The sequence below is a fragment of the Schistocerca serialis genome, chromosome 11, assembly GCF_023864345.2.
Source record: "Schistocerca serialis cubense isolate TAMUIC-IGC-003099 chromosome 11, iqSchSeri2.2, whole genome shotgun sequence".
In the NCBI taxonomy this organism is placed as follows: domain Eukaryota; kingdom Metazoa; phylum Arthropoda; class Insecta; order Orthoptera; family Acrididae; genus Schistocerca; species Schistocerca serialis.
Window position 1 is genome coordinate 118,452,749 of NC_064648.1, and position 27,606 is coordinate 118,480,354.

General features: G+C 44.2%; 1 protein-coding gene across 1 annotated transcript in view; it reads left to right on the forward strand.

Annotated features, from left to right (window-relative positions):
- The window catches only part of LOC126426748 (plexin domain-containing protein 1), a 421,413-nt gene that overhangs the window by 351,134 nt on the left and 42,673 nt on the right, over positions 1 to 27,606 (forward strand). Inside the window, exons 3-4 of the mRNA XM_050088735.1 lie at positions 21,750 to 22,180; positions 24,631 to 24,762. Of these exons, the coding sequence (XP_049944692.1) occupies positions 21,750 to 22,180; positions 24,631 to 24,762 (563 nt within the window). The remainder of the gene's footprint in view (positions 1 to 21,749; positions 22,181 to 24,630; positions 24,763 to 27,606) is intronic.

Genomic DNA, 27,606 nt, shown 5'->3' on the forward strand with positions numbered 1-27,606 from the left:
GGCATATATTAACATTGCGGGGATAGGTGATTCCGTATCCCCTTAACTATAAAAGTTGAGTTGCAAGCAACGCGAAATTTGAGTTAGCAGGCTTTTTATCGTTACAAAATGCAACTGAATGTGTGTAATTGTAATCTGATTTCACAACTTCTCTCGATGGAACAGTTGTTGAGTTTTATTTATTATATGAAAAAACCACATATATAAACTGAAGTGTACATCTTCGAAAGTAAATATTGTGACCAATGCGATACTGGATGCCTGCCTGAAGTCTTGTTTGTTGTAGCTGGCTGATCGGTAGTGTTTTCATGGCCTAGGTTAGGTTGAAACTTGATAATTTGGTCGTGAGTTGCCAAAGCACTACGCCATATATAACGCACTTCCCGTCATAAATTCTAAAGCAAGGTAGAGTCAGAAAATATCTATTGACATAGTGGACAAATCTTAGAGTATTTTGCGTACATCTATCGCAAATGAACTACGAAAAATGCTAGGGGTCCAGTGCATAACTTTTAGCAACGGCAGATTCCATGTACTACGTACGATAAATTCATAAACAGTGACTAGTTGCTGTTTGTTCATAAATTAAAAAGTATATTGTAGTGACGTATTTAAATGAGGCATTATGTTTGTGACCTAACTCTAGGGAAGGCATTTTATAACCAAAAGCAATGTATAAACATTCGAACTACGCGCGTCAGTTTACCACTCTAATGGCCGCCGCCCAGCTACTCAATTTGTCCGCTCTTCACAGTCGACCATTCGTGCGGTTGTGGGGGGCCTGGTCAAACGGCAACAACTTTTACAGTAGTGAGTGTCGCGACTGTTATGTTAGACTGTGACCTCATAGAGCACGGGTTGTTTTCGCGGAAACGGAAGATATTGCACACATTGCGTAGCCTGCTGGCTCTCTCGATTAGAGTCCCATAGAGCAGGTCTGGGATGCACTAGGGAGACGGGTTGAAACACGTCAGCATCCACCAACCACTCTCAAAGACTTGCGAGCAGATCTGCACGAAGAATGGGCGTTACTGCCCCAACATGAGACTGATGACATCATTCACAGCACGCCCCGTCGTTGTCAGGTGTGTACTGCTGCCAGAGGTGGTCACATGGTCACACCACATGCTGAACACATTAACCAGTTGTGGGAATGTGTGTGCAAATCCGTTAAATTGAGAAATAAAAACTCAACATTTTTGTCTCCCGCATGCATGATGCAATTGTTTACGTTCTGTATTCTTTACATTATTTCTATTTTACCATCGTCTGTTTATGCGGTCTTGTGGCAAAATAAACACAACCTTGCAAAATTTCCGTTTGTTGCTTCAATTTTGGACACCAGTGTACATAGTTTTCTCCGATTTAATACCTTCTTCTAATTTTGTTTAGTGTTGTTCTGTTTATTTGTACATGGGATCCAATTTTGGCAGCTATTTTTGGAACTCGCCAAGTGTGAAGTTTTTTAAATATTTTTTCATAACTTTTCGATTGTTTCCTATTACTAAAATGTAAATGGCACGTAACATTATAAATTAAATATTAACAGGTTTTTAAACAACAATTTTTTACTGTTTTCTTGGTACAACAGACATACCACGAAGTTGCTGAGAAAGCAGAGAATTTTGCAAAGTCGTTTTTTAAACGGTCACTGCCCCACTGACAAACAGAAATTATGCGAAATGAAAGCAGCTGTCAAAAGTTCAATGAGAGATTCTTTTAACCAATTTGAAAGCAACATTTTGTCTGCAGATTCTAAAAATAGCGGCCGGCCGCGGTGGCCGAGCGTCTGCTACGATCACAGGTTCGAATCCTGCCTCGGGCATGGATGTGTGTGGTGTCCTTAGGTTAGTTAGGTTTAAGTAGTTCTAAGTTCTAGGGGACTGATGACCTCAGAAGTTAAGTCCCATAGTGCTCAGAGCCATTTGAACCAATCTAAAAATACCCCAAAAAATTTTGGTCGTATGTAAAATCTATAAACGCAACAAATAATTCAATACCTTCTCTTGCTGACAGTACGGGGAATGTAGCTGATGGTGATAAACAGAAGGCCGAAATTCTAAACCTAGCTTTCAAAAACTCGTTTACGGTAGAAGACTGCAGCACCATTCCCCCTTTCAATTACCGAACAAATGCAAGGATGGCTGACATAGTGTTTAGTGTATCTGGGATTGTAAAACAGTTAAGATCCCTAGACGCCAGGAAGGCATCTGGCCCAGACGGTATCCCCGTAAGATTATATGTTGACTATGCTACAAATATAGCACTATTCTTATCCATCATCTTATCAGAGATCATTAGAACAGCGGAAAGTTCCACGGGACTGGAAGAAGGCCCAGGTCATAGCAATCTATAAAAAGGGTAGAAAATCGGATGCACATAATTACCGGCCAATTTCACTGACGTCGATTTGTTGTAGAATTATGAAACATATTTTGTGTTCAGACATAATGACCTTTCTAGACTCTGAGAAGCTCATCTTAGAAATCAGCACGGTTTTAGGAGCAGCGGTCATGCGAGACACAGCTGACCCTCTTTGTGCACGATATACACTCCTGGAAATGGAAAAAAGAACACATTGACACCGGTGTGTCAGACCACCACCACCTGTGGTGGTGGTCAGACCCACCATACTTGCTCCGGACACTGCGAGAGGGCTGTACAAGCAATGATCACACGCACGGCACAGCGGACACACCAGGAACCGCGGTGTTGGCCGTCGAATGGCGCTAGCTGCGCAGCATTTGTGCACCGCCGCCGTCAGTGTCAGCCAGTTTGCCGTGGCATACGGAGCTCCATCGCAGTCTTTAACACTGGTAGCATGCCGCGACAGCGTGGACGTGAACCGTATGTGCAGTTGACGGACTGAGCGAGGGCGTATAGTGGGCATGCGGGAGGCCGGGTGGACGTACCGCCGAATTGCTCAACACGTGGGGCGTGAGGTCTCCACAGTACATCGATGTGGTCGCCAGTGGTCGGCGGAAGGTGCACGTGCCCGTCGACCTGGGACCGGACCGCAGCGACGCACGGATGCACGCCAAGACCGTAGGATCCTACGCAGTGCCGTAGGGGACCGCACCGCCACTTCTCAGCAAATTAGGGACACTGTTGCTCCTGGGGTATCGGCGAGGACCATTCGCAACCGTCTCCATGAAGCTGGGCTACGGTCCCGCACACCGTTAGGCCGTCTTCCGCTCACGCCCCAACATCGTGCAGCCCGCCTCCAGTGGTGTCGCGACAGGCGTGAATGGAGGGACGAATGGAGACGTGTCGTCTTCAGCGATGAGAGTCGCTTCTGCCTTGGTGCCAATGATGGTCGTATGCGTGTTTGGCGCCGTGCAGGTGAGCGCCACAATCAGGACTGCATACGACCGAGGCACACAGGGCCAACACCCGGCATCATGGTGTGGGGAGCGATCTCCTACACTGGCCGTACACCACTGGTGATCGTCGAGGGGACGCTGAATAGTGCACGGTACATCCAAACCGTCATCGAACCCATCGTTCTACCATTCCTAGACCGGCAAGGGAACTTGCTGTTCCAACAGGACAATGCACGTCCGCATGTATCCCGTGCCACCCAACGTGCTCTAGAAGGTGTAAGTCAACTACCCTGGCCAGCAAGATCTCCGGATCTGTCCCCCATTGAGCATGTTTGGGACTGGATGAAGCGTCGTCTCACGCGGTCTGCACGTCCAGCACGAACGCTGGTCCAACTGAGGCGCCAGGTGGAAATGGCATGGCAAGCCGTTCCACAGGACTACATCCAGCATCTCTACGATCGTCTCCATGGGAGAATAGCAGCCTGCATTGCTGCGAAAGGTGGATATACACTGTACTAGTGCCGACATTGTGCATGCTCTGTTGCCTGTGTCTATGTGCCTGTGGTTCTGTCAGTGTGATCATGTGATGTATCTGACCCCAGGAATGTGTCAATAAAGTTTCCCCTTCCTGGGACAATGAATTCACGGTGTTCTTATTTCAATTTCCAGGAGTGTACAACAGGCTCCAGATACCGGCTCTCAGTTTAATGCCACATTTTTGGACTTTCGAAAGGCGTTCGACTCGGTTGCGCACTGTCGCTTGCTCCAAAAAGAGCGCGCTTACGGTCTATCCGATGACATATGCGGTTGGATAGAAAGTTTTCTGACAGACAGCAGTATGTCGTTCTGAACGGCGTGACTTCAACAGAAACAAGCGTTAATTTCAGGTGTGCCCCAGGGCAGCGTCCTCTGCTTTTTACGATTTACATAAACGATCTGGTTGGTGGTACTGACAGCGGCATTAGTGTGTTTGCCGATGATGCTGTAGTCTACAGGGAAGTTATGAACAAATCAACGAGGTTTTGCGGAAAATAAATACGTGGTGTAATGACTGGCAGTTATCTCTCAGTATTAGTAAGTGTAACCTACTGCGTATAACAAGACGAAAATCCCCATTAATGTAAGTGTAGAAAATGCATGCCCAGTCTTTGGAACTGGTAACATCCGTGAAGTATCTGTGTGTGACTATTCGAAATGATCCCAAATGGAACGATCAGATTACACAAGTAACGGATAAGGCTAACTCTAGATGCGGTTTGTGGGTAGAATCCTGAAGCGATGCAGTCGTTCAACAAAGAAAATAGCTTACAATAGGTTAGTTCGTCCAGTCTTGGAGTATTGTTAGTCTGTATGGGACCCTTACCACTTGGGTCTGATTAAAGAGATTGAGAAGGTCCAAAGAACAGAGGCAAGATTCGTGACTGGTACATTTAGTCATTGCAAGAGCGTTACAAATCTCGTCGAAAGTTTGAAGTGGGACACACTTAGAGATAGACGGCGCGCTAAATGGAAGGGGCTGCTCAATAAACTACGAAATCCGATCTTCGCCTACGATGTAGAGCATGTATTATTACCACCACCTTTCAGATCGCACAGTGATCACGATTCGAAGATAAGGGAAATTAGAGCTCGTACTGAGGCGTTCAGACAGTCTTTTTTTCCCTCGCACAATTCGCAAGTGGAACAGATTGGGGGAAATATGACTTTGGTGCGAATAGTGCCCTCCACCACACACCGCTTGGTGGCTAGGTGAGTACATATGTAGATGTAGATAAAATAAAAACGAAATGGGAGTCCGCTTTTAGGCACTTTCCCCTCCAAATGTCTCACCAGTTCTGAACTGCAGCCTAAGTTGCTGCCTAACCGCACCCATGGAAATCGCGACATAGCAGTGTGGGTTTTGTGCTTTTACCAGTGGGGGGGATGTCTTAGGGGGTTAGTATAATTACATATGTTACTAGCTTGGACCGTGGCGTTACCCATGGTTAAACAGTTATTTATAAATAGATGTTAATGCCGAAACTCACTATTCACGCGTATGCACTATCAGAAAAGCCATCCCTTGTTATATTTTTAAAAGTGCATTATAAGTAAAGCTTATTTACAAAATCATCTACATACAGGTATACGACGGGAATTCAAAAAGTAAAGGCACATTTATGAAAAGCTGTACTTATTCTGATGATAGAAAACCGTAACATGAGTTGTTTTTCTACGTAGCCTCCCTAGACTTCAATGCAGTTTTCTCGACGTTTTACAAGTTTTTTTTTTATTTCATCAGAAAATACGTTTTTCGGTTGCATCTGTAACCAATTTTGCACCGCAGCAATGCCGTCTTCATCACTTTCAAATCTTCTTCCCTGTAGTGCTTCCGTTAAGGGTCCAAACATGTGAAAATCGCTTGGAGCCAGGTCTGGACTGTATGGTGGATGTTCCAGCACCTCGAATCTCAACTTCTTTTTGCGTCGGCTGTCCGTTTGGCAGGATGTGGGTGAGCATTATCTTGCTGCAGGATGACACCTCTTCAGAGTTTTCCACGACGTTTGGACCTGATTGCAGGTTTTAGTTTCTTACGCAACACGTCACATCCACCATACAATACAGACCTGGCTCTAAAGCCTCGTTTACGCTGGGGCGACGTCTTGCAACATTGTGGCATGCCACGGAAATGTGGCGTGCGTCGTGTTGTAGCACGCTGCAACAGGCAACATCTTGCGGCGTATGTTGCATGCGGCAGGTTAATTTATACCAGAGCAACAGAATTTGTGCCACACGTGTGTCGGTCTTGCAGTATAAAGGATGGTAAAGTATCGCAGCGGCGGCCTACTTGGTACTTGCACATGCAGCCAACAACGGAAATGAAAATCAAAGGAAAAGAAAACGATGGTGAAGGGAAGAGTATTTAAAGAAGGTCCACGAAGTAGTATCCCAGGAACTAGAAGCAGACGATGGTGCGTTATTTAGTAATGTGTGCTTTCGTCCCAGGTGCGTTAGTCCGCGCCATACCGTTGCCAGAAGCTGGCCTAACGGTGAATGTTCGCACAGGTACCGGGCCGCTCACCACTCTGTGTCAGGGCCCGGGGTGGGAACTTCAGCCCCCACCCAGATCACCCAGCTCTGCGGTACGACTGCTGCGGTATGACTGCCACACTACTTCCCTCGCAAGTAAACGGATGACGCACCTTAGACGAAAGCAACAATGACAACATGAGAATGATGATTTAGTTCTAAATGTTTTGAAATGCTTAACTACTACGTAACACTTTTTCAAAATTAATAAGCAAACACATTAATAGTATTAATAGTAAGAATGTATTAAAAACTTTCAGAGTTCGGCTCCACAAATTTAAATTATATGGAAAGTTTTACTCCAGTGCGTGGGAAATAAACATCCCAGGTTGGGATGCATGAACTAAAACCAGAGGAAGGGATGGTCTGATGCAGAGGGGGGAAATCCCGAAATCCCCCCCCCATCCCCCCTGCAAATCGCACACAGCGACATAGTTGGAAAAAAGTCTAATATTTGTAAAAAGTAAGAATATAAATATCATTACTGGTAACAGGATCCGTCATAAACGGCAAGATACAAAAAAAAGTCAACTTGCGACAAGCCCTTTTTTCTATTCTCGCGAATTAGACATTTCATCACTTGTGTAGATCGAACCCACAACCTTTGGACTTCATTATTTTTAAAATTTTACTGACCGGAGAGAAGGGTCAGGGGCAACGAGGGCATGGGGCTTTTCGATCTATGGAACGAAAAACTAATCTGATCTAATCTGAATCTGTGACCTAAGCGATGATCAACTGATGCTTCTGGCCACATGACCATTCGAGATTGTTGAATAAAGGTTCTTGACCGTATTAGGATCTCCTGATGACTGTCGATGTGTCTTTAGTTGATATTTAAATGTAAGAAATACTACGAAGGGTAACATTTTTTTGACAAATCTTCAGTGTGCCAAAAACAGCTTTAGTAAGAAAACTATATAAACAAAAACGTGCACGTGGGTGAATCATAGCGCTTTCCGGTCGGTCGGCCTGTTCTGACTGTTCATTGGTCACGTTAGAACTGGCACGACGTGGTGGGGGTAATGGAAAGCCCTTTGTTGTTTGCGTTCTCGGCGACTCCAGCGCTCTCCAGTGGCGATTGTACTGTTGTGAGTTGTGGTAGTGGCGCACGAATTGCAGTGTTTGTGTACACCGAACATGAGTAGACCTGGATTTGCTGCTTTTGCGCTGCTGGTGCTAATCGAAGATGATCGGCGAATCGTCTGGCGTCAGGATCCTCCATTGCGGTAAGTTTTTGTTTTTAACTTCATTCAAACAATGGCCTTTTTTGTGTGCGTCGAGCAACGCACAACATTCGCACTCGAGCCCACGTGCTGCTCACGCCGTCGTGCCCACAACATGCACTGAACTGAATTCAGAGGAAATCACTGACGCGGGAATTAGTTTTCCTTTTCATTGGCTCATATTCCCTGGCATTGCCGGTGATTAGTTTTCGTTTTTAAAGACTGTATCTGTATTTTTGCTTTGTATCCCTGAGGAGGAACAGCTGGATGCTTTAAGGCACGCGAACGACCCTATACGGCTATAAAATTTAAAACATTTATTTTTGCTTTCCATTTCATTTCTTTTGCAAAAAAAGTGCAATTGTCGTTGCACACTTGCATGTTAGTAAAATATACATTAGTCTTGTTTTATGTATAATAGACAGTAAGTATTAAGAATAATTTAAACTAAAAATAATTCGTTGGTAAAAGTTAATTTGATGGGTAACAAAACATATGGCATATAAGAGGAGTCAGATAAATTTGGATTAGTTTTCAGACTGCAATGTGGACCTAAATCCGTACTCTTTGTCAATCTGTGTTGCCTTGTGACAGTGGTGTAAGTCTGTTGTTTTGGAGACTGAGTGTTCTCAAAAAGCTCTGAAGCAGTCTGACAATAAATGGAATAAGGTGCAGGAAGGTGAAGGGAGTAGTAGTTTTGAGAAAGCCATAAATGTCTTACTGCTGGGCAGCAGTCACAAGAAATGAGTGTGAACAGGATCCACTGAATCGTTTTGTGTACAGAAAGTACTATATGATATGGTACAAGTCATTATAGTAGTTAAACATTTAAAAATATATACCACTTAAATAAACCTAGACTTACACAATTGTATGATAGTTGTAGGTTACAGGATATAGTATTAGTATTCTCATAAGTTGTTCAAAATTAAGGTCAACAAGTCCTAATTAAAATTTGTGGATACATTTAAAATCAAACCAAGTACAGATAAGCATTACATAATTTATACAATAGTGACGATTTACTAGATAAATATGATGTCTACATACGAGTAGATCAATTTTTAACAGTCTATTAGGCATTATTGAAATTTACATTTTGAAGATAAATTACAGTACAGAAAATTAAGTGTGCAAATATATTCCATAGAAAAATCACATTCAAAATATTCATGTAGGCCTAAGTTATAAAAAGAGTATTTTAATAATATCGATTTAAGCCTTCTTTTAAAATGTGCTGGTTTGTTGATGTTTTTTATGTTTAGTGGTAGATGATTATAAAGTTCAATCCCCACGCATTTGACACTATCAGCATATGATTTGGTGGAATGGGGAAACTATGTCAACAAGTATTTCCCTCTAGTGTTGTACTGGTGATAGTCCAGGTTCTGCTTCAGGCTGCCAGTATTTAGCTTGCTAAAACTTAATATCTCCAATATCTACTGGTATGGAAGTGCAAGAATGTGTAGTTTTTGGAATAATTGTTTACACAAGTCTCTCCCCCAAGAGTTCTGAACTCTTGGGGAGGCATTGCTATGTAACCAGCATCTTTAGCCACGTACAACATTCAGTGATGTCAGTTGTGATTTAGGGTAGTGGGGCAGGAGGGGGGGGGGGGAATGTTGAACTAGAGTATGATATTGGAATGTCGCCCCCCTTTCCCCTGAAATTTTGGGTGTGGTGACACTGATTTGCATCATAGCTGGAGGTCTAGGTTCGGTTGAAAGGTGATAATTTGGTTGTGAATCAGTGAAGCCAACAAATTTGAATCTCAAACAAAAGCTGTGGTAGCAGATTGACCTGTAGCCTAGCCTGATGTTTACATGTTTGTGCCATGCTCAAATGCACCTTGATATAGTTAATGCACTTATAATAAAAAATATTGTGAAGTAAATTATAAAAATGAATCAGACAATTTTCCAAATATTTTGGTACATACTATGCATAAGATAATACTGAATTACAAAAGCGAGGGAATTCACTACGTAATTTTTACAAAGTATTGCAATAAAAAGTAGAGGCGGCAGCTAACAGCTTGGACTGTAACAATAAGTAGACTATTGAGGATGATACCAGGCTCGTTGCTTAGTATGCTTCTCAGTCTAATGCGAAGTTCAGGTTACTCTTGAGTGGGAATGCAGAGCTTTGTAAATCGCTCACAGGAGAGTGACGTTCTCACATGGGTGTCATTGATGCATTGCCCCATCACTTGGTCACACCGTGCACAACAAGACTTGCATCTGAATGTTTTGGCTAGTTGCCAGAAGAATCTAGTCTCACCAAAGTAACACAGAGCTGCATAATAAATGTTTCCCCCTGCGGGTCCAGGGATTAGAATAGGCCCTAAGTATTCCTGCCTGTCATAAGAGGCGACTAAAAGGAGTCTCACACATTTCAGCCTTTATGCGATGGTCCCCTGTAGGGTTTGACCTCCATTTTTCAAATTTTTCTCGAAATGCGAGCCAATTGGGGAAGGGCGCCTTAGATGGTGCATTGTGTCCACCGTGCACTTGGATCGTTAGCCCACTTTCTCATCGTCGTATTGCAGTCCTGCCTGTTCTCCATGTCTCGGGTGAGGACATCTTCCTGGGTGCGCTTTCCACCGTGCGCTAAGCAGTGTCACTTTCTGTGTCGACGATGGCCGTGGACTTCTTTGCACCACATGTTGAGCACGGTAGCCAGTCTGTTGTGGTGGGGCCGCCATGTATCCTGTTGGTTGCAGCCCCCCTGACAACACAGGGATCGCTCTGCTGATGCCTGCACCGCTAACTCCCCACGTATGCCAAGGCGTAAAAGCCCGTCACCGTGGGGCATCAGGACTCCCGGAAATGGCCATCCTGCCAGGTAGCCTTTGCTGCAGCTGGGAGACACCCGTGGGGAGGGTCCCCGGTCGGAGTGGATGGCATCAGGGCGGACGACATGCCATGAAGCATAGTACGTCATTTCTTGCTGGTGGTCCGCCACCAACAGTCTCTAATCGGCCAAAGTCTAACTTTAATGCTAAGAAATATGACCACCAAGTCATTCCCATCTCTGGCCACACCATGGGAGGAACGCCAGGCTAAGTATGGCATCAAGCTTATTCGCCCTGGTACCTCGTATGTACAAGAGTTGATGGGGAATGTCCATAAAGCCTCAGTTTTTAGTGGAGCATTTGGAGGACAAGTTTGGGGAAGTGGAGGGCTTGTCCAAAATGTGCTCTGCATCAGTTTTGGTGAAAACAGCATCCTCTGCCCAGTCATGGGCATTACTCACTTGTGGCAAGTTGGGGGGATGTTTCTGTTACCATCACGCCCCATAAGAGCTTAAATATGGTCCAGGGTATTATATTCAACAGGACTTTCTTTTGCACTCTGACGGGCTGCATGCCAGTTTAGAGCGGCGAGGACGTCATTTCGTCTGGTGCGTCTATTGGGGTCCGAGGATAACCAGGTTTCCACTGGTGCCTTCATCTTGGCCTTTGAAGGTACCCATTGCCTGAGAAGGTCAAGATGATGATCTGCCACTGTGATGTCAAGCCGTATATCCCTCCCCCGATGCGGTGCTGGAACGTGGGCCAAATGTCTTCCCGCTGTACTTCCAGCCCCTCCCCCTGTCGAGATTGTGGACGTCCATCACATCCCAATACTCACTGTGCCCCACCTCCCACCTGTGTCAATTGCGAAGAGCATCATTCACCTTGCTGTCCAGACTGCAGGATTTTACAGAAAGAGAGGAAAATCGTTGAATATAAGACCCTGGACTGACTGCCCTGCACTGAGGGTAAGAGGAAATTTGAGTGCCTACATCCTGTGGCTGTGACCACCTCATCCCATCAGTTCCTCGAATTCCTGTCGCCTCTCAGAACTGGAAGACTACACCTGCCCCCTTGATGGTGATGTTGCTCCTGCACCACCTACTTCGGGGGCAACACCCCCCCAACCATCCTGGATTTCAGTCCCCACTTCTGAGCCAAAGAAGCGTAAGGCTTCTTTGGCATCTCTCGTTAGGAAGGGGCCCCTTGGGTCACTCCCTTCCCAGGTTTCCGCTAGTGGGAAAGATGACACCCGACAGGGGCTTAAGAGCCCAAAAGCAGCTGGTTGTAGGGCTTCCCGCTCATCCTCAGTCCCGGAGACTGATTCAGTGAAGTCCTCACAGCTGGGGAAACCCAAGGAACTGTGAGAAATCGAAAAAGAAGACCCCCAAGAAGAAAGAACTTGCGGTGGCACCCAAACCACCATTACCTAAAAGCTCTGTGTCTGAGGATGGGGTTGAGATTCTGGCGACTGCTGAGGACCTGGATTTCGCCGGACCCTCAGACACAATGGATATAGACTGCTCAGGCAAAAAGTCGGTGGCAGCAGGTGACCCTGCGGCATAAACTGTCTCACTGAATGTTCCGTGCCTTCCCAGTCTCACAATGAGGTCATCCTCTAGTGGAATTGGGACGGTTTTTTCCACCACCTGGCTGAGCTACGGCAACTGTTAAGCTTCACACCTGCTATCTGCATTGCCTTCCAGGAAACCTGGTTCCCGGCAATGCGGACCCCTGCCCTCCACGGCTATAAGGTATAGTACAGGAACCATAGCGACTATAATAGAGTATCTGGTGGAGTTGGCGTTTATATCCTAAACACAGTCTGTAGCAAAACTGTGCCCCGTCAATCCCCTCTTGACGCTGTGGCTGTCAAAATACGGATGACACAGGAAATGACTGTCTGCAATGTATATCTTCCTCCAGATGGTGTAGTACCCCTGAATGTATTAGCTGCACTGACTGTACAACTCCCTAAACCTTTCCTACTTTTGGGAGATTTTAATGCCCGTAACTCCTTGCAGAGTGACACAGTGCTTACTGGCCAAGGCAGTCAAATTTTACTGTCTCAGTTCGATCTCTGCTTCTTTAATACTGGGGCCGCCATAAATTTCATTGTGGCTTGAGGTAGTTACTCGGCCATTGATTTATGAATTTGCAGCCCAGGACTTCTCCCATCTATCCACTGGAGAGCACATGGCTTCCTGTCACTGCCCCAGTATCAGGCCCACCGATGCCTGCCCAGGTGGGCTTTAAACAAGGCGGACTGGGAAACTTCCACCTCTGATGTCACCGTTGACTCTCCCCCATGTGGTCACATCGATGTGATGGCTGAGCAGGTGACTGCAATAATAGTTAATTTGGCAGAAAACGTGAACCATCAATTGTGCGCTATGTACCGATGCAAACGCGATTGCCGAGCACTTTGCTGAGCACTATGTGCTCGAGCGTCTGCGTCGGAGAACTGCCCCCCTCCCCCACCCACCCACCCCTCTCGTTCGCTACACTCTACAGAGAACCCTGTAATGCCCCATTTACAGAGTGGGATCTCCTCAGTCTATTGCACATTGCCCTGACAGCTCCTGGGCCAGATTGGATCCATAGTCAGATGATGAAATATCTGACTACAAACGGCATCTCCTCGTTCTCTTCAACGGGATCTGGTGCAGTGGTGGGAGAGCACCGTTGTTCCGGTGCTCGAATTCTGTAAAAACCCGCTTGATGTGTATAGCTATTGGCCCAACAGCCTCACCAACGTTTTTTGTAAGCTGCTGGAATGTATGATCCTAAGGACTCAGTTACTCCTGGTGCTCTCCACTGTCACTTCCTCTTGATTCTTGATGTGTTCCAGTGGCTCTGAAGTGGTTTACATCGACAGCTGCTGGAAATGTTGGTTTCGTCTACGTCCAGAGGCCATTTTGAACAGCATTCCTTGCCCGATGGCTGCAGTGTATTCAATGCAGAGATGGTGGCCATCTCTCGTGCACTTCAGTATATCTGTTCGTGCCCCGGGGAATTGTTTCTTCTGTGTAAAGACTCCTTGAGCAGCCTACAAGCTATCGACCAGTGCAACTCTCACCACCCTCTGGTAGCGTCGATTCAGGAGTCCATCTATGCCCAGGAACAGTCCAGTCGTTCAGTGGTGTTTGTGTGGACCCCAGGACACGTCGGCATCCCAGGCAACGAACTTGCCGACAGGCTGGCGAGGCTATGCGGAAACCGCTTCTGGAGATGGGCATATCTGAACCTGACTGGTGTTGTGACTTGCTGTAGGGTTTTCAGGCTTTGGGAGATGGAGTGGCATAACAGTACATACAACAAACTGTGTGTCATTTAGGAGTCTACGAATGTGCGGAAGTCTTCCGTGCGGGCCTCTCGGAGGGAATCAGTTGTCCTCTGCCGGCTCCGCATTGGCCACGCTTGGGTGACCCGCGGTTACCTCCTGCGCCGCGAAGACCCGCTTGAGTGTCGGTGCGACATCTGGTTGACAGTGGCCCATATTCTGGTGCACTGTACCACTTTGCCTGCCCAGTGACGAAATCTTGGGTTACCGGACTCGTTGCTGCTGATTGTATTTGTTAATGCCTCGTCGGTTGATTTAGTTTTACTTTTTATTTGTCAGGGTGGGTTTTATCATTTTATCTAAGTTTTAGCACATGTCCTTTGTCCCTCTGTGTCCTCCACCGTAGCGCTTCTAGGGTGGAGGTTTTAATGTACTGCCGAGTGGCTGACTTCTCCTTTTTTATTCTCATGGTCAGCAACCATGGTAATCTGCTTTGTTTATTTAATCTCTTCATCCCGTTTCTTGTGTTTCTGTGGTTTTCTTGTCCCCATTTGTCCATTTACATGTTTGTTGCCCTTCATCGTTCTTGTGATTCCCCCCCCCCCCCCCCCCCCTCCCCCTTCAGTTATGAGTTGTCAGTCTAGTTTGTTTTATTCTCACACTTGTGGCATTGTTTTACTCAGAACAAGGGACTGATGACCTTGTAGTTTGGTCCCTTTCCCCCTCTTTTAATCCAACCAACCATTAAGTATGTTTACCATTCAGAGTGAACAAAATAATATTGGAGCTTGGACATAGCCTAAATTATTAAAGAAAATGCATTTAATGTCCTCCATCAAAACACAGGTAGCTGTTTTGTTTATAAAGGTAAACAGCCCATATCTCTTAAGGAAAATGAACAGGCAGATGCGCGTCCAGTAGATCTTTCATTCATATCAGAGGATTACATGAAAATCACTGAATTTGAGGAGGCTCATCTTCAAGGGTACAGGCTCGTGGTACTACTTAAAAAATAACATCATGTGGTGGCTGTATATGCATAAAAAAGTCTGACCCTTCAGGTTAATGGATATTCTGTTTAACAGCTTTTTTAATGCTGCGGTACAACAGTCGATCAGGAAACGCACAAACTTGTGCTACTGACAGTTCACAGACAGTGGTCTTGGAAGCATCTTAAGTTTCTTAAAGCAGCTAGAAACAATTCTGATAAGGTTATCCATATGCAATTGGAGAATCATTATTTGTAGAGACTATAATGGCAATTTCCTGTCTTGCTGTACTGATTGAAGAGCTGCTAGAGATGTTGGCATCCAGCAGTGTATTATTTTCCACAGTAAAAGTTTCTAAAAGAATTGAAGCATGTGCAACAGTTTGTTTATAGACGGTTTGTTTGTTTATAGACGGTTTGTTTGTTTGTTTTTAGACACAGCCACTTACAGTGATTCATTGTAAAACCCACAGCCAGTGCTTTATCTGGCCATTGTGCTCAAATGTTAACAACAAATATATTAGCTAGATACAGATCATAGAATAAAAAGTATTCTATTGCCGAGTCATAAACAATGACTCGTTCAGTGTTGACAGAAATTATGAGAAGTACTTTGCCATGTTTATCCCTGAAAACACAACAGCAAGATTGAACAGTAGCAAATGTATAGCATGGATAACTCTTGGGAGTGAAGTATCTTGTCAGGAAGAGATGTTGCTACCTGACTCACAGAACTGGCAGTAGTCAAGAACTGCAGGTTGAGGCTGTATTAATTTTGTGAGTAGAGAATGTGTTGTAAAGGTAACTCCCATCTGCACAGTTCAGAAAAGCTAGTGGTGGAGGGGAGAATTCAGATGGTTCTGGTTGTGTAGCAACCGTTGAAATAAAGTGTGATATGTTCAGTTGAATGTTGTGCCACAGTGTGGTCTACTTTGATCCCGGCTACAGTTTGGTAGTGGCCGTTCATCCTGGCGGACAGCTGGTTGGTTGTGATGCCAATGTATAAAGCTGTGCAGTGATTGCAGCAGAGCTGATGAATGACATGGTTATTTTCACAGGTGACCTGGCCCTCTGGTGGGGTAGGAGAAGCTCGTGACAGGGCTGGATTAGGAAGTGCTGGGTGGATGGATTTGGCAGGTCTTGCATGGGATATATGATCCCTATGGGGAAAGGGTTGGGGTTAGATGTGGCATACGGATGGACTAGAACGTTTTGGAGTTTGGGTGGGCGATATAACACTACTTTAGGAGGCGCAGAAAATCTGTTTGTGGGCTAGGGCTGGGGGATAGTGCCTGTCTGTGAAAACCTTGTTGAGACCTTCAACATACTGGGAAAGGGAGTTTTTTTTTCACCACATGTATGCCGTCCCTGGTTGGCCAAGCAGTATGGAACAGATAGCAGCTGTCAAAATGCAGGTGGTGTTAGTGGTAGGAGAGTTTAATATGGACAGAGATATGGATGGAATCCTCTGATAGGAGGTTGTCAACATAGAATGAGGTAGGATACTGGATTGAGGACCAGGTGAAGCAGATAGGAAAGAAGGTGTTCAGGTTGCGAAGGAATTAGGATAGGGTGTTATGGCCGGGAGTTGGTGTCGTATTCTGCGAGGAGATAGTGATCGTGTGCACATGACGTGTGTTTGCTTGTATGGAGGTGAGTGGTTTTCTTTCTAAAGAAGGCTTTGGCCAGTAGCTATGTGTAACTTTCTTCTCATTTTGCTTCTCTGCAACTCGCTGTGTCATATTTACAGTGAGTAGCAATCTATACATTTCATAATTAATGATATTCCAACATGGACTCTGAATTGTGGGAATTGGAGTTAGGATAAGGATAAAACTAATTAATCTCAGTTCAGCAAGCTGTGACCTTGGAGGCTTCCCCACTGTGTTGACCTGAGGGCAAGTGTGTTGGCTTTTCTTGCATTTTTTCCTCTCTGTCTTGTGTTTAGGAATTACCTTCTGAATCAGGACACCTAAAGTAAATAAATGGTTTATTTTCATTGATCAATAGCAGATGAGTAGCAGCTCTGTAGTGAAATTGAGGAGACGGCAGCTTGTTGCAAAGTAGCACATTTCTTACTGCGAGGGAAGATTGGAAAGTTAACGCTCAATAATTTTATTACTAAAAAGTGTAATAGGTAACAAGACAGAAACATCACAAGTGAACTTAAAATCTTTTACCTACTTTTCTACAGTCACCAACATACTCAAAACATTTCTCCCATTGTGCTACCAGTTTCAGTGTGCCCTGTTTGTTGAAGTAAGTTTGGTTGCGTTGGCTGGCCAGGAGTTTCTTCGTGGGACCAAACAGTTGAAAGTACGAGGGTGCGAGGTCTGCACTGTATGGTGGATGCTGGTGCACCTCCCACCTTGCTTTCATGATTTTATCATGAACAGGAGCAGCAACATAGAGGCATTGTTGCGAAGAAGTTTGACACAGTCAGCATTAACGTTATGTTTTCTGTCAGGGAGGACACGACAAAACTTGAGCAAAGTTTTAATGTATAGGCTGTAGCATACACAGTGTCCCGTGTTCACCAAAACCACTCAGTCACACACCATACAAATCCCAGAACACTGTCATAAGCACTTTTCCTAGCAGATGGGGTCCATTTTGAATCTTTTTCATATTGGGGAACGATCATGTTTTCACCTCGAAGAGACGTGCTCGCTTTCTGGCGTGTAGTGGTATGCCCAGGACTCGTCACCAGTGACGATTCCTTTCAGAAAGTTAGGCCCTCCTGTGGCATAATGCATTAAGTTATCCAAGCTTGTCATCATTCGCTGTCCCTTGTGGTTATCTTTCAGGTTCTTAGGCACTCAACGAGCACTAACTTTACGAAATTTTAACTTCTTGGGAACAGTATCGTACACCACACCATAGGAGATGTTGGACCGCTGCGACAGTGTTAACAGTTGCACACGCGGGGTTGCAGCTGTTACCGGCCGCCCGGAGTGTGGCAAATCACAAAGGTTCACACGGCTCACTGGAAAGGATGCACACAATCTGGAGACATTGCTACAGTCCGTGCAGTAGTCTCCATATATGCCATGCAAATCCTTGTGAATTTAACTCTTTTTATGCCCTTTGACCCACATTTGTTCTTTCTGTTCTTCACAAGTTGACAACAGTAACACGCATGCTAAGTTTGTTTTGTAGTTTGGGCATCTCTTTCTAGAGCTGCACACAAAAACAAAATACATTAAGACTGCAATAAACCAGTAGAACCGATTGTGAGGCAGGCATCAGAAATTTTCCCATATTTTTAGATTGGTGCTGTTGGCCGTACACACACCTCTGAGAAATGCCTGTATCCACAAATGAGGCAGCTAACGAAAATATAGATATCGGAAAAAGAGGTGACTGACAGTGTGGTATTACAGACTGTTTTCAGTGCATTGGAGGCACCAGAAACTGTGTGACAGAAAAAGAAACACCTATGTTTCTTGCACTGAGGCTTCGAAAGCTTTACACACTTTGTGGAATTCACTGGCAGTAGGCAATAGTAGAAAACTTACGAAGTTATGTATGTGCACATAATGAAAACAATAGTCAAAAAAGATCTCTGTCCAAGAGACAAGTTCACATTTCTACAATGTGCCAGTGGGCTCGGAAGGAAATCTCAGCTGCACTGTCAGTGGTAGATACTTGTCCGACATAATCCACAAACTTGACTCGGTCAGATACGTATGTTATACCTAATGACAGTGATTCCAATCAAACAGCACCAAAGTTTAGGTACGAATTTTTATTGATTAGCTTGTTGTTGATCTTTTCAAGTTAGTGCTACTTATTTTATTTTGTAGCAAGCATAAAAAACATTTATGCATATTAAGGAACTTTGAACCTTAAACTGCAGTGCAGTACGAGGTGCATTCAAGTTCTAAGGCCTCAGATTTTTTTTCTAATTAACTACTCACCCGAAATCGATGAAACTGGCGTTACTTCGACGTAATCGCCCTGCAGACATACACATTTTTCACGACGCTGACACCATGATTCCATGGCAGCGGCGAAGGCTTCTTTAGGAGTCTGTTTTGACCACTGGAAAATCGCTGAGGCAATAGGAGCACGGCTGGTGAATGTGCGGCCACGGAGAGTGTCTTTCATTGTTGGAAAAAGCCAAAAGACACTAGGAGCCAGGTCAGGTGAGTAGGGAGCACGAGGAATCACTTCAAAGTTGTTATCACGAAGAAACTGTTGCGTAACGTTAGCTTGATGTGCGGGTGCGTTGTCTTGGTGAAACAGCACACGCGCAGCCCTTCCCGGATGTTTTTGTTGCAGTGCAGGAAGGAATTTGTTCTTCAAAACATTTTCGTAGGATGCGCGTGTTACCGTAGTGCCCTTTGGAACGCAATGGGTAAGGATTACGCCCTCGCTGTCCCAGAACACGGACACCATCATTTTTTCAGCACTGGCGGTTACCCAAAATTTTTCTGGTGGCAGTGAATCTGTGTGCTTCCATTGAGCTGACTGGTGCTTTGTTTCTGGATTGAAAAATGGCATCCACGTCTCGTCCATCGTCACAACCGACGAAAAGAAAGTCCCATTCGTGCTGTCGTTGCGCGTCAACATTGCTCGGCAACGTGCCACACGGGCAGCCATGTGGTCGTCCGTCAGCATTCGTGGCACCCACCTGGATGACACTTTTCGCATTTTTAGGTCCTCATGCAGGATTGTGTACAAAGAACCCACAGAAATGCAAACTCTGGAGGCGATCTGTTCGACAGTCATTCGGCGATCCCCCCAAAACAATTCTCTCCACTTTCTCGATCGTGTCGCCAGACCGGCGTGTGCGAGCCCGAGGTTGTTTCGGTTTGTTGTCACACGATGTTCTGCCTTCATTAAACTGTCGCACCGACGAACGCACTTTCGACACATCCATAATTCCATCACCACATGTCTCCTTCAACTGTCGATGAATTTCAATTGGTTTCACACCACGCAAATTCAGAAAACGAATGATTGCACGCTGTTCAAGTAAGGAAAACGTCGCCATTTTAAGTATTTAAAACAGTTCTCATTCTCGCCGCTGGCGGAAAAATTCCGTCTGCCGTACGGTGCTGCCATCTCTGGGACGTATTGACAATGAAAGCGGCCTCATTTTAAAACAATGCGCATGTTTCTATCTCTTTCCAGTCCGGAGAAAAAAAATCGGAGGCCTTAGAACTTGAATGCACCTCGTATTAGACTGTTTTTGTCTTTATAGAAACGTAATAAATTTTAATGTTTTTGATAGCATAATTTCTGCTATTAATAAATGACGGATACTTGTTTTGTACCTTAAAAGTATAGGTTTTGCATATATCCCTATTTACAACTTGGTGTGGAAGTAAGATGGTAGTTGTGAGACCTGAGGGAGCACAAAAGGCAGGCAATGGTTGAGGAGGTAGTGAGACAGGGTTGTAGCTTCTCTCTGATGATGATCAAACAGTGGAAATTCCAGGCTGGAATCTGAGCAATATTGAGAAATGGATAGGTTGCTGCTCACCGTAAAGATGACCTGCTGAGTTGCAGGCAGGCACAGTGAAAAAATTGTTGCTCATTATAGCTTTTGTCCAAAGCCTTTTTCAGCAAAGAAAACTTGCGCACACGTTCAAACGGGCAAGCATACCTCAAGAGCGGATTGCAGTGGGAGCTGCCAGAGGAAGTGTTTGTGTGTGTGTGTGTGTGTGTGTGTGTGTGTGTGTGTGTGTGTGTGTGTGTGTGACTCAATGGGTCATCTTTATGGTGAGCAGCAATCTGTCCTTTTTCTGATAATATTCAGAAAGGGGGGGGGGGGAGGGGAGGGAAATTGATGTTTGCCACTGACATTGTAATTCTCTCAGACAACAGAGGACTCGGAAGAGCAGTTGAACAGAATTGACAGTGTCTTGAAAGGAGAATATAAGAGGAACATCAACAAAAGTAAAACTAGGATAATGGAATGTAGTCGAATTAAATTGGGTGAAGCTGAGGAAATTAGATTAGGAAACAAGATAGTGAAAGTAGTAGATCAGTTTCGCTATTTGGGTTGCAAAATAACTGGCCAAAGTAGACTAGCAAGGGCAGGAAAAGTCTGTCTTAAGAACATAAATATATTTAACATTGAATATATATCTGATTGTTAGGCAGTCTTTTATGAAAATGTTTGTCTGGAGTGTAGCCTTAAATGGAAAGAAAACATGGACTACACACAGTTTAGACAAGAAGAGAATGGAATTCGGTGCTGCAGAAGAATACTGAAAATTAGATGGGTAGATCATGCAACTAAGGAGGTACTGAATGGAATTGGGGAGAAGAGAGATTTGTGACACAACCTCACTAGAAGAAGGGATTAGTTGGTGTGACATATTCTGAAGCAGCAAAGGATCACCAGTTTAGTATTGGAGGGAAATGTGCAAGATAAAAATGATAGAGGGCGACAGAGAGATGAATACAGTTAGCAGATTATAAATCCATGTAAGTTGAAGTAGTTATTCAGAGCTGAAGAGTCTTGCACAGGGTAGAACAGCATGGAGAGCTACATCAAATTAAGTCATCTGGCTGGAGATCACAATAATCCCAAAATCACGCATTTTTGAAAAATAATCAGTGCGCTTGTGCCTTTAAGCAGCGTACTCCTGTAGCATGCACATTGCAGTAAGGAAAGCCCTTAACAAATTATATGACCTTATCAGTCATTTTGCTGTAACTAAACATACAAAGAAACAAAGCAGTTTGGAGAAATCTTGACTGTATGCCAATTTTTTGAAACAGCACATTAAATATGGTTTTCAGCTGCAGACAACGTTATCCTGTATGGCAATTCGTAAGTTCTACTTGTGATGCAGACAGCAATCTTGCATCTCCTTGGCCACCTTACTCACCTTGCCGCAAAAATCGGCCACATCTGATTACGGCTTTCAGTCTCTGTAGTCCCCCTCTCTGTGAAATTCCTGTTTTTATGTTGGAAAACGTGATGTCTACATTGGCTTTCATGTCCATTGCAAGAGCTTTAAGCATGTGCCTGTGCTAGCTTTAATCACATGTACTGTACTGTATTGTAGTGTCCTGACACTTGCGGTTTTCTGCATGCTGTCGGTAGCGGGTCCCGCTCCCACGGCCGCCAATGTGACGGAGATGGGGAACGCGACGGGGAACGTGACGACCACCCTGGCCACCTCCGCCACCAACCTGAGCAGCAGCACCGTGCCGTCCGGCGCACCCCCCGCCCCCACAGTGGCCACTGCCGTCTCCGGCGCCCGCAGTGGCGACGGTGGCGCGACGTCAGCCCAGAGCCCAGTGCCCACCGCGATCCTGCCGACGCAGACGTCGACAGCGACGGCGGCGGCGGCTGCAGGTGCGGCAGGTCGTCCTGTCCCGGCGACAGGCGGCCAGCCCCCAAGAGACATTTCAGGCACCGTTACGGAGACAGAGGCGGCTACGAGTGCAGACGACAGCAACGACCCGGACCGCTACCCGCAGATCTTCACCAACCAGACGTTCAAGAGCCACAACATCAGCCGCACCGACGAGGTAAGAATCTGCTTTTGGTTTGGACATCCCTCCGGAAAACGGGGAACGTTTAAATGTTTTGGTCAGGAGGAGCGATGACTGGCTAATGGGAGGCTGGGGAAGAGTGGATTGTATCTAACAGTTGAATAGTGTTAAAGCCCTCGCCCTCGCCCGCCTTTAGAAAGATTTAGTCCAGGGAGTTGCACAGTCCAAATTGGCATTTGCTAGCCAGTAATGCCATAAGGTCATTTCAGTTCATGTGAAAGAAATAAGAAGGTGGAAAAAATTGTATTTATTTTAAGTGGTAGAGCAAAAGGGACTATTCCACTTTCCTTTGTATTGGGCTGCATACACCTCACCTCATATTTTGTTGCTTCTGGAATGCTGTCATTTTCAAGTGGTTGATAAAAGCTATTTGGGATTTGGAGATGGGAGGTACCTGGAGAAGCTACACAGTACACGTTTACAGCAAGGCAAATAATTCTGTATGGGAAGATTTTGAACTGACCCTCATGTAGTAGTCCATTTAAAATGTGACCAGCTTTTGTTGCTGCATTTCAGTTGCTTAACATGTCAATTGTCACAGATTCTGAGGTGTGTCACTTAGTTTTACTAGAGTTCTTCCATTTAAAATATCATCTGGGCTCTGTCATTACATATTGACAGGTAATTTGTGACATGTTTACCAATGAATAATGTAGTCAAAATGCAATGAAATGCATTTTTATGGTATCACATCACTGATAAAACTGACATCAATTTACTGCCCACAAAATTGATTAAAGACTGGCCAAACATGGCTACTAGCACGTATCCTTAAATAATGTGCAGCAATTACAGATTTTTCTATGTATTGTTTATCATCATCATCAGTTATCTGCTATATTAGCAGGTCCTTTGCCTCTCCATTTTCTGCGATCCATTGCTTCCTTCTTAAGGCTGCTGTATGTTGTACCGTCCATCATGTCATCCAGTATCTGGAATCTCTTCCTTCCTCGCTTCCTTTTCCCTTCTACATAACCTTCTAAAACTGTTTTTATCAGTCCGTCATTCTTTCTTAATATATGCCCAATCCAATTTCTTTTTCTTCTCTTTATTACATCTAGTAACTGCCTTTTCTCTCCCACTCTTCTCAGTACCTCTTCATTTTTTACTCTGTCTATCCAACTTATTCCTTCCATCTTCCGCCATGTCCAGATCTCAAAAGCCTCCAGCCTTTCTCTGTCTTTTTTCCTCATAGTCCATGTTTCAGCGCCATATAGAAGAATACTCCATACAAGACATTTTATGAGTCTCTTTCTGAGTTCTCTGTCCATACCGCTGCAGAAGATTCTCCTTTTCTTATAAAACGCCTCTTTTGCCATTGCTATGCTTGTTTTAATTTCTGTGGTGCACTTCCAGTCGGTGTCTATCCTGCTTCCAAGATACTTAAAATTTTGCACCTGTTCTAGTGTTTCTCCATTCAGCACAATTTTTATTTCCTTATTTCCTCCTATTGCCAATACTTTTGTTTTATTTGTGTTAATTTTCATTCCATATTTTTTTTCCGTTAGTTGCAATGGTGTCCACCAAATCCTGTAATTCTTTTTCCCCTGTGGCTAGAAGGACCATGTCATCAGCAAATCTCAAGCACCCTACTCTTCTTCCTCCAATTTCTACTCCTTTGTCATCTAATGAGCATTGGTCAATCATATCTTCCAAGTACAGGTTGAAAAGAGTAGGTGATAAACAGCATCCTTGTCTTACTCCTTTCCCTAGTCTGATCCAGTTTGTACTTTCTCCTCTCACATTAACTGAAACTTTTTGATTAAGGTACAATGAGTTTATAAGTCTTCTGGTTTTCCAGTCCACTCTCTTTTTCCCTCATAATAGTCGCCAGCTTGTCCCAAACCACATTGTCAAATGCCTTTTCTAAATCGATGAAGCACATATATAGGTCTCTTCCTTTTTCAATAAAGTATTGTTTATATTGTGCATAATTAAACTTACAGTTGAAATTTGCATGCTTTCATAAAACAGATTTGATTTTAACTTCACCGACTGTCGCAACTTGTCTTAAATCAGTATGTCTAAATAATCAAGTTCTTACATTAAAATTGCTAAGAAAAGTTATCGCTGCGTGTTTACATTTGGTTTAACATACACTCTGTTTGTGGTACAGTCCTTCCATGAATTTATTGCAGCGGTTTCTTTTGCACTTAATTTCTCGAAGTCTTTCCATAGCTTCAGAAAGCAAGCAAAGTAACAAATGAAACTTCTGCACGTATATTATTTAGTGTGGGGGATTGCACGATATCTCCAAAATACATGGCACCATCCTGTGTTCTGTACCATCTCATTTAGCTACATTACGCGTTTCCGTCAAATATGTGACTTCTGTTTTCTTTATGCTGGACAGAAGTTAGTTGTGGCTAAGTGTAGCAGGGTGTCGGTTTGGAGCATCTGCTGAACTCGTCTTGATGTTTGTGCAGGATCACCACCTGTACTACAACAGCACGACGGTGACGGATGCGGCGCTGGCGCACAAGCTGTGGATGGAGTTGGCCAACCGTAAGGAGGTGCACGTCAACCCTATGCTGTCGCAGTCACACCGCCGGGCCAGCGTAAGTACGACGGCGGCTTCCCTCGACATAATCACGTGAATAGGTGTCGTCGGCTGATTCTGCCCCGTACTGCGACTGCCCGTTAGGTGGGGATGCATCACTTTGCAGGCTCTGTTTGTAGAATTCCAGCAGATATGTAGTAGTATTATTATTTCAATTTTCTGGCCCTTGGAATAGTGTTGCTTGGCTTTGTGCTTCCCAGTTTAGTGTTAAGTCTGAATTACAGTGGCTTAATTTTGTACGCTCATAAACATGTTCTTTGTTTGTGATCAAACCAATTTTGTAACACAGACTGTATTCTGCATATGGCAGGATGGAGATCTTTCACAGATGAGCAGTCAATCAATCATGTCCACTGCTTCTCTTTGTGGTCCGTCGGACACTACCAACACGTACATGAGGCTTTTGTAACGCTTCCCTCACAAAAACGTTTTTTAGAATGTTTTGAGTATTAAATGTGTTTGTCAATAATGCGTTTCACTGCAAGGTATGATATCTTAGTTTTTCCAATCAGTCAATTACTGTGTTGTCTTCAGTGCCAGTTCATGAAGTTTCCTTTTTTTCCCTTAATTTTTGTGTCCTTTTTACTAGAAAATCATTTTTATTGCCATCGAAGTAACAGTGAGATGGAATCCACTGAAATGCAACTGTCTTTTTCTTCTGTTGTAGACATTTACCAGGTGTTGTACCGGTATGAAATGTTGGTATGACATCTGTCAAAGATATTTAGTATGCATCAAGTCATGGAACAAACATCATCATATGTTTTCATCTTGTCAACAATGTCCAATTTTGTGCCAGAAAGATATGATTTGCGGAAAGCATTAATTTTTTGTTTTCATTTGAAAAAAAAAAAAGTGCTGCAGAGTCGCATTGAATGTTTGTCGAGGCATATGGTGATTATGCTCTACCAGGAGCAACATGCAAAAGATGGTTTCAACGGTTCAGAAATAATGATTTTGGTGTAAGAAATGAAGAACGTGGAAGACTACCGAAAAAGTTCAAAGACGCCGAGTTGCAAGCAATATTGGATGAAGATGATACTTTGAGTCAGAAGCAAATGGCAGCAATGCTAAATGTTGCACAACAAACAATTTCTGACCGTTCGAAAGCTATGGGAAAGATCCAAAAGTGTGGAAAATGGGTGCCACATGAATTGAATGAAAGACAGATGGAAAACCGAAAAACCATTTGTCAAATTTTGCTTCAGAGGCATGAAAGAAAATCAGTTTTGCATTGAATTGTTACTGGTGATGAAAAATGGATTTATTTTAAGAATCCTAAACCGAAAAAATTGTGGGTTAATCCGGGACAACCAACAACATAGACTGCAAAACCAGATCGATTCGGCAAGAAAACACTGCTCTGTGTGTGGTGGGATCAGAAAGGTGTGATGATGTATCATGAGCTTCTAAAACCTGGTGAAACTGTGAATACTAATCGCTACAGACAACAAATGATCAATTTGAACTATGCATTGATCGAAAAAAGACCAGAGTGGGCCAGAAGATGTGGCAAAGTAAATTTTTTACATGACAGTGCACCTGAACACACATCAAAACTGGTTCAGGATACAATCAGTACACTTGGCTGGGAGCTGCTACCCCATCCGCCGCATTCACCAGACTTGGCCCCTTCCGACTACCATTTGTTTTCATCAATGGGACACGCATTGCCTGAGGAACACTTGGATTCCTACGAAGAAGTCGAAAATTGGGTGTCTGATTGGTTTGCTTCAAAAGATGAACGTTTCCATTGGCGTGGTGTCCACAAATTGCCAGAAAGGTGGTCAAAATGTATAGAAAGCAATGGTCATTACTTTGAATAAAATGGTTTTACTTTTCAATTCAAAATTTGTTTCGTTTTCACAAAAAAACTCTTAATTTCATACTGGTACACCTGGTGGTTAAGACTTGCACTTCTTTAACTTTGATGATTTTTGGATCTTGGGTGTTGATAACAGCAAATATTGCTGCTCTTTGTTACTTACTTACTTACTTACTCCTTGGCACTACAGCCCTTGTAGGGCGTTAGCCTTCCAGACAACCACTGCCCACTCTTCTCTGCTGTCTGCCTTGGCTCTGCATCTTCTAACTCCCATCCTTCTCAAGTTGTCATTCACATTGTCTAGCCATCTGGTCCTCGGCCTGCCCCTTATGCAACGTCCACCAGGTTTTCCTTCAAAAACTTCCTTTACTGTGTTGTTCTCCACCATTCTTTCTTCATGTCCCAACAAACATAGTCCATTACTCTTTTCCTATCGTGGTATCTGGTTTGTTGTACAACTCTCTGATCTCCTTACTAATTCTGATTCTCCAAAAACCCCCATCATTCACTGCCCCATAGATTTTCCTAAGTATCTTCCTTTCCTATCTTAGCAACAACTCATCATAATTTCGTGTCATAGTCCAGGTCTCTTTGAACCATACATCACCACAGGTCTACCTACTGTACGATACAGTGTCAGCTTCAGATTCCTACTAAGGCTCCTTGCTGTAGACACTTCAACCAGTGCAAAGTAGCTCCTGTTACCAGCTGCAATCCTCGCATGTATTTCGTCTCTCTTATCATTATACTCAGTGACCCGAGATATTTAAAGCTCTGACAGCGTTCATATATTCCTCCATTCAAAGTCGTGCTACTTTCTCCTTCACTGTATCTTTTCCTAGATGTTAACATTACTTGCTCTTTGACTGATTAATGGTCAGCCCCATCTCTGCACCATATCTTTCTACTTTTTTCAAGCTTTTATTCCAGGCCCTGTTTCCTCCCGGATAACAAATCAATGTCATCCGCGTATGCAAGCTCCTGAGCCACTCTATTAAACATTGCTCCCCCAGGGTT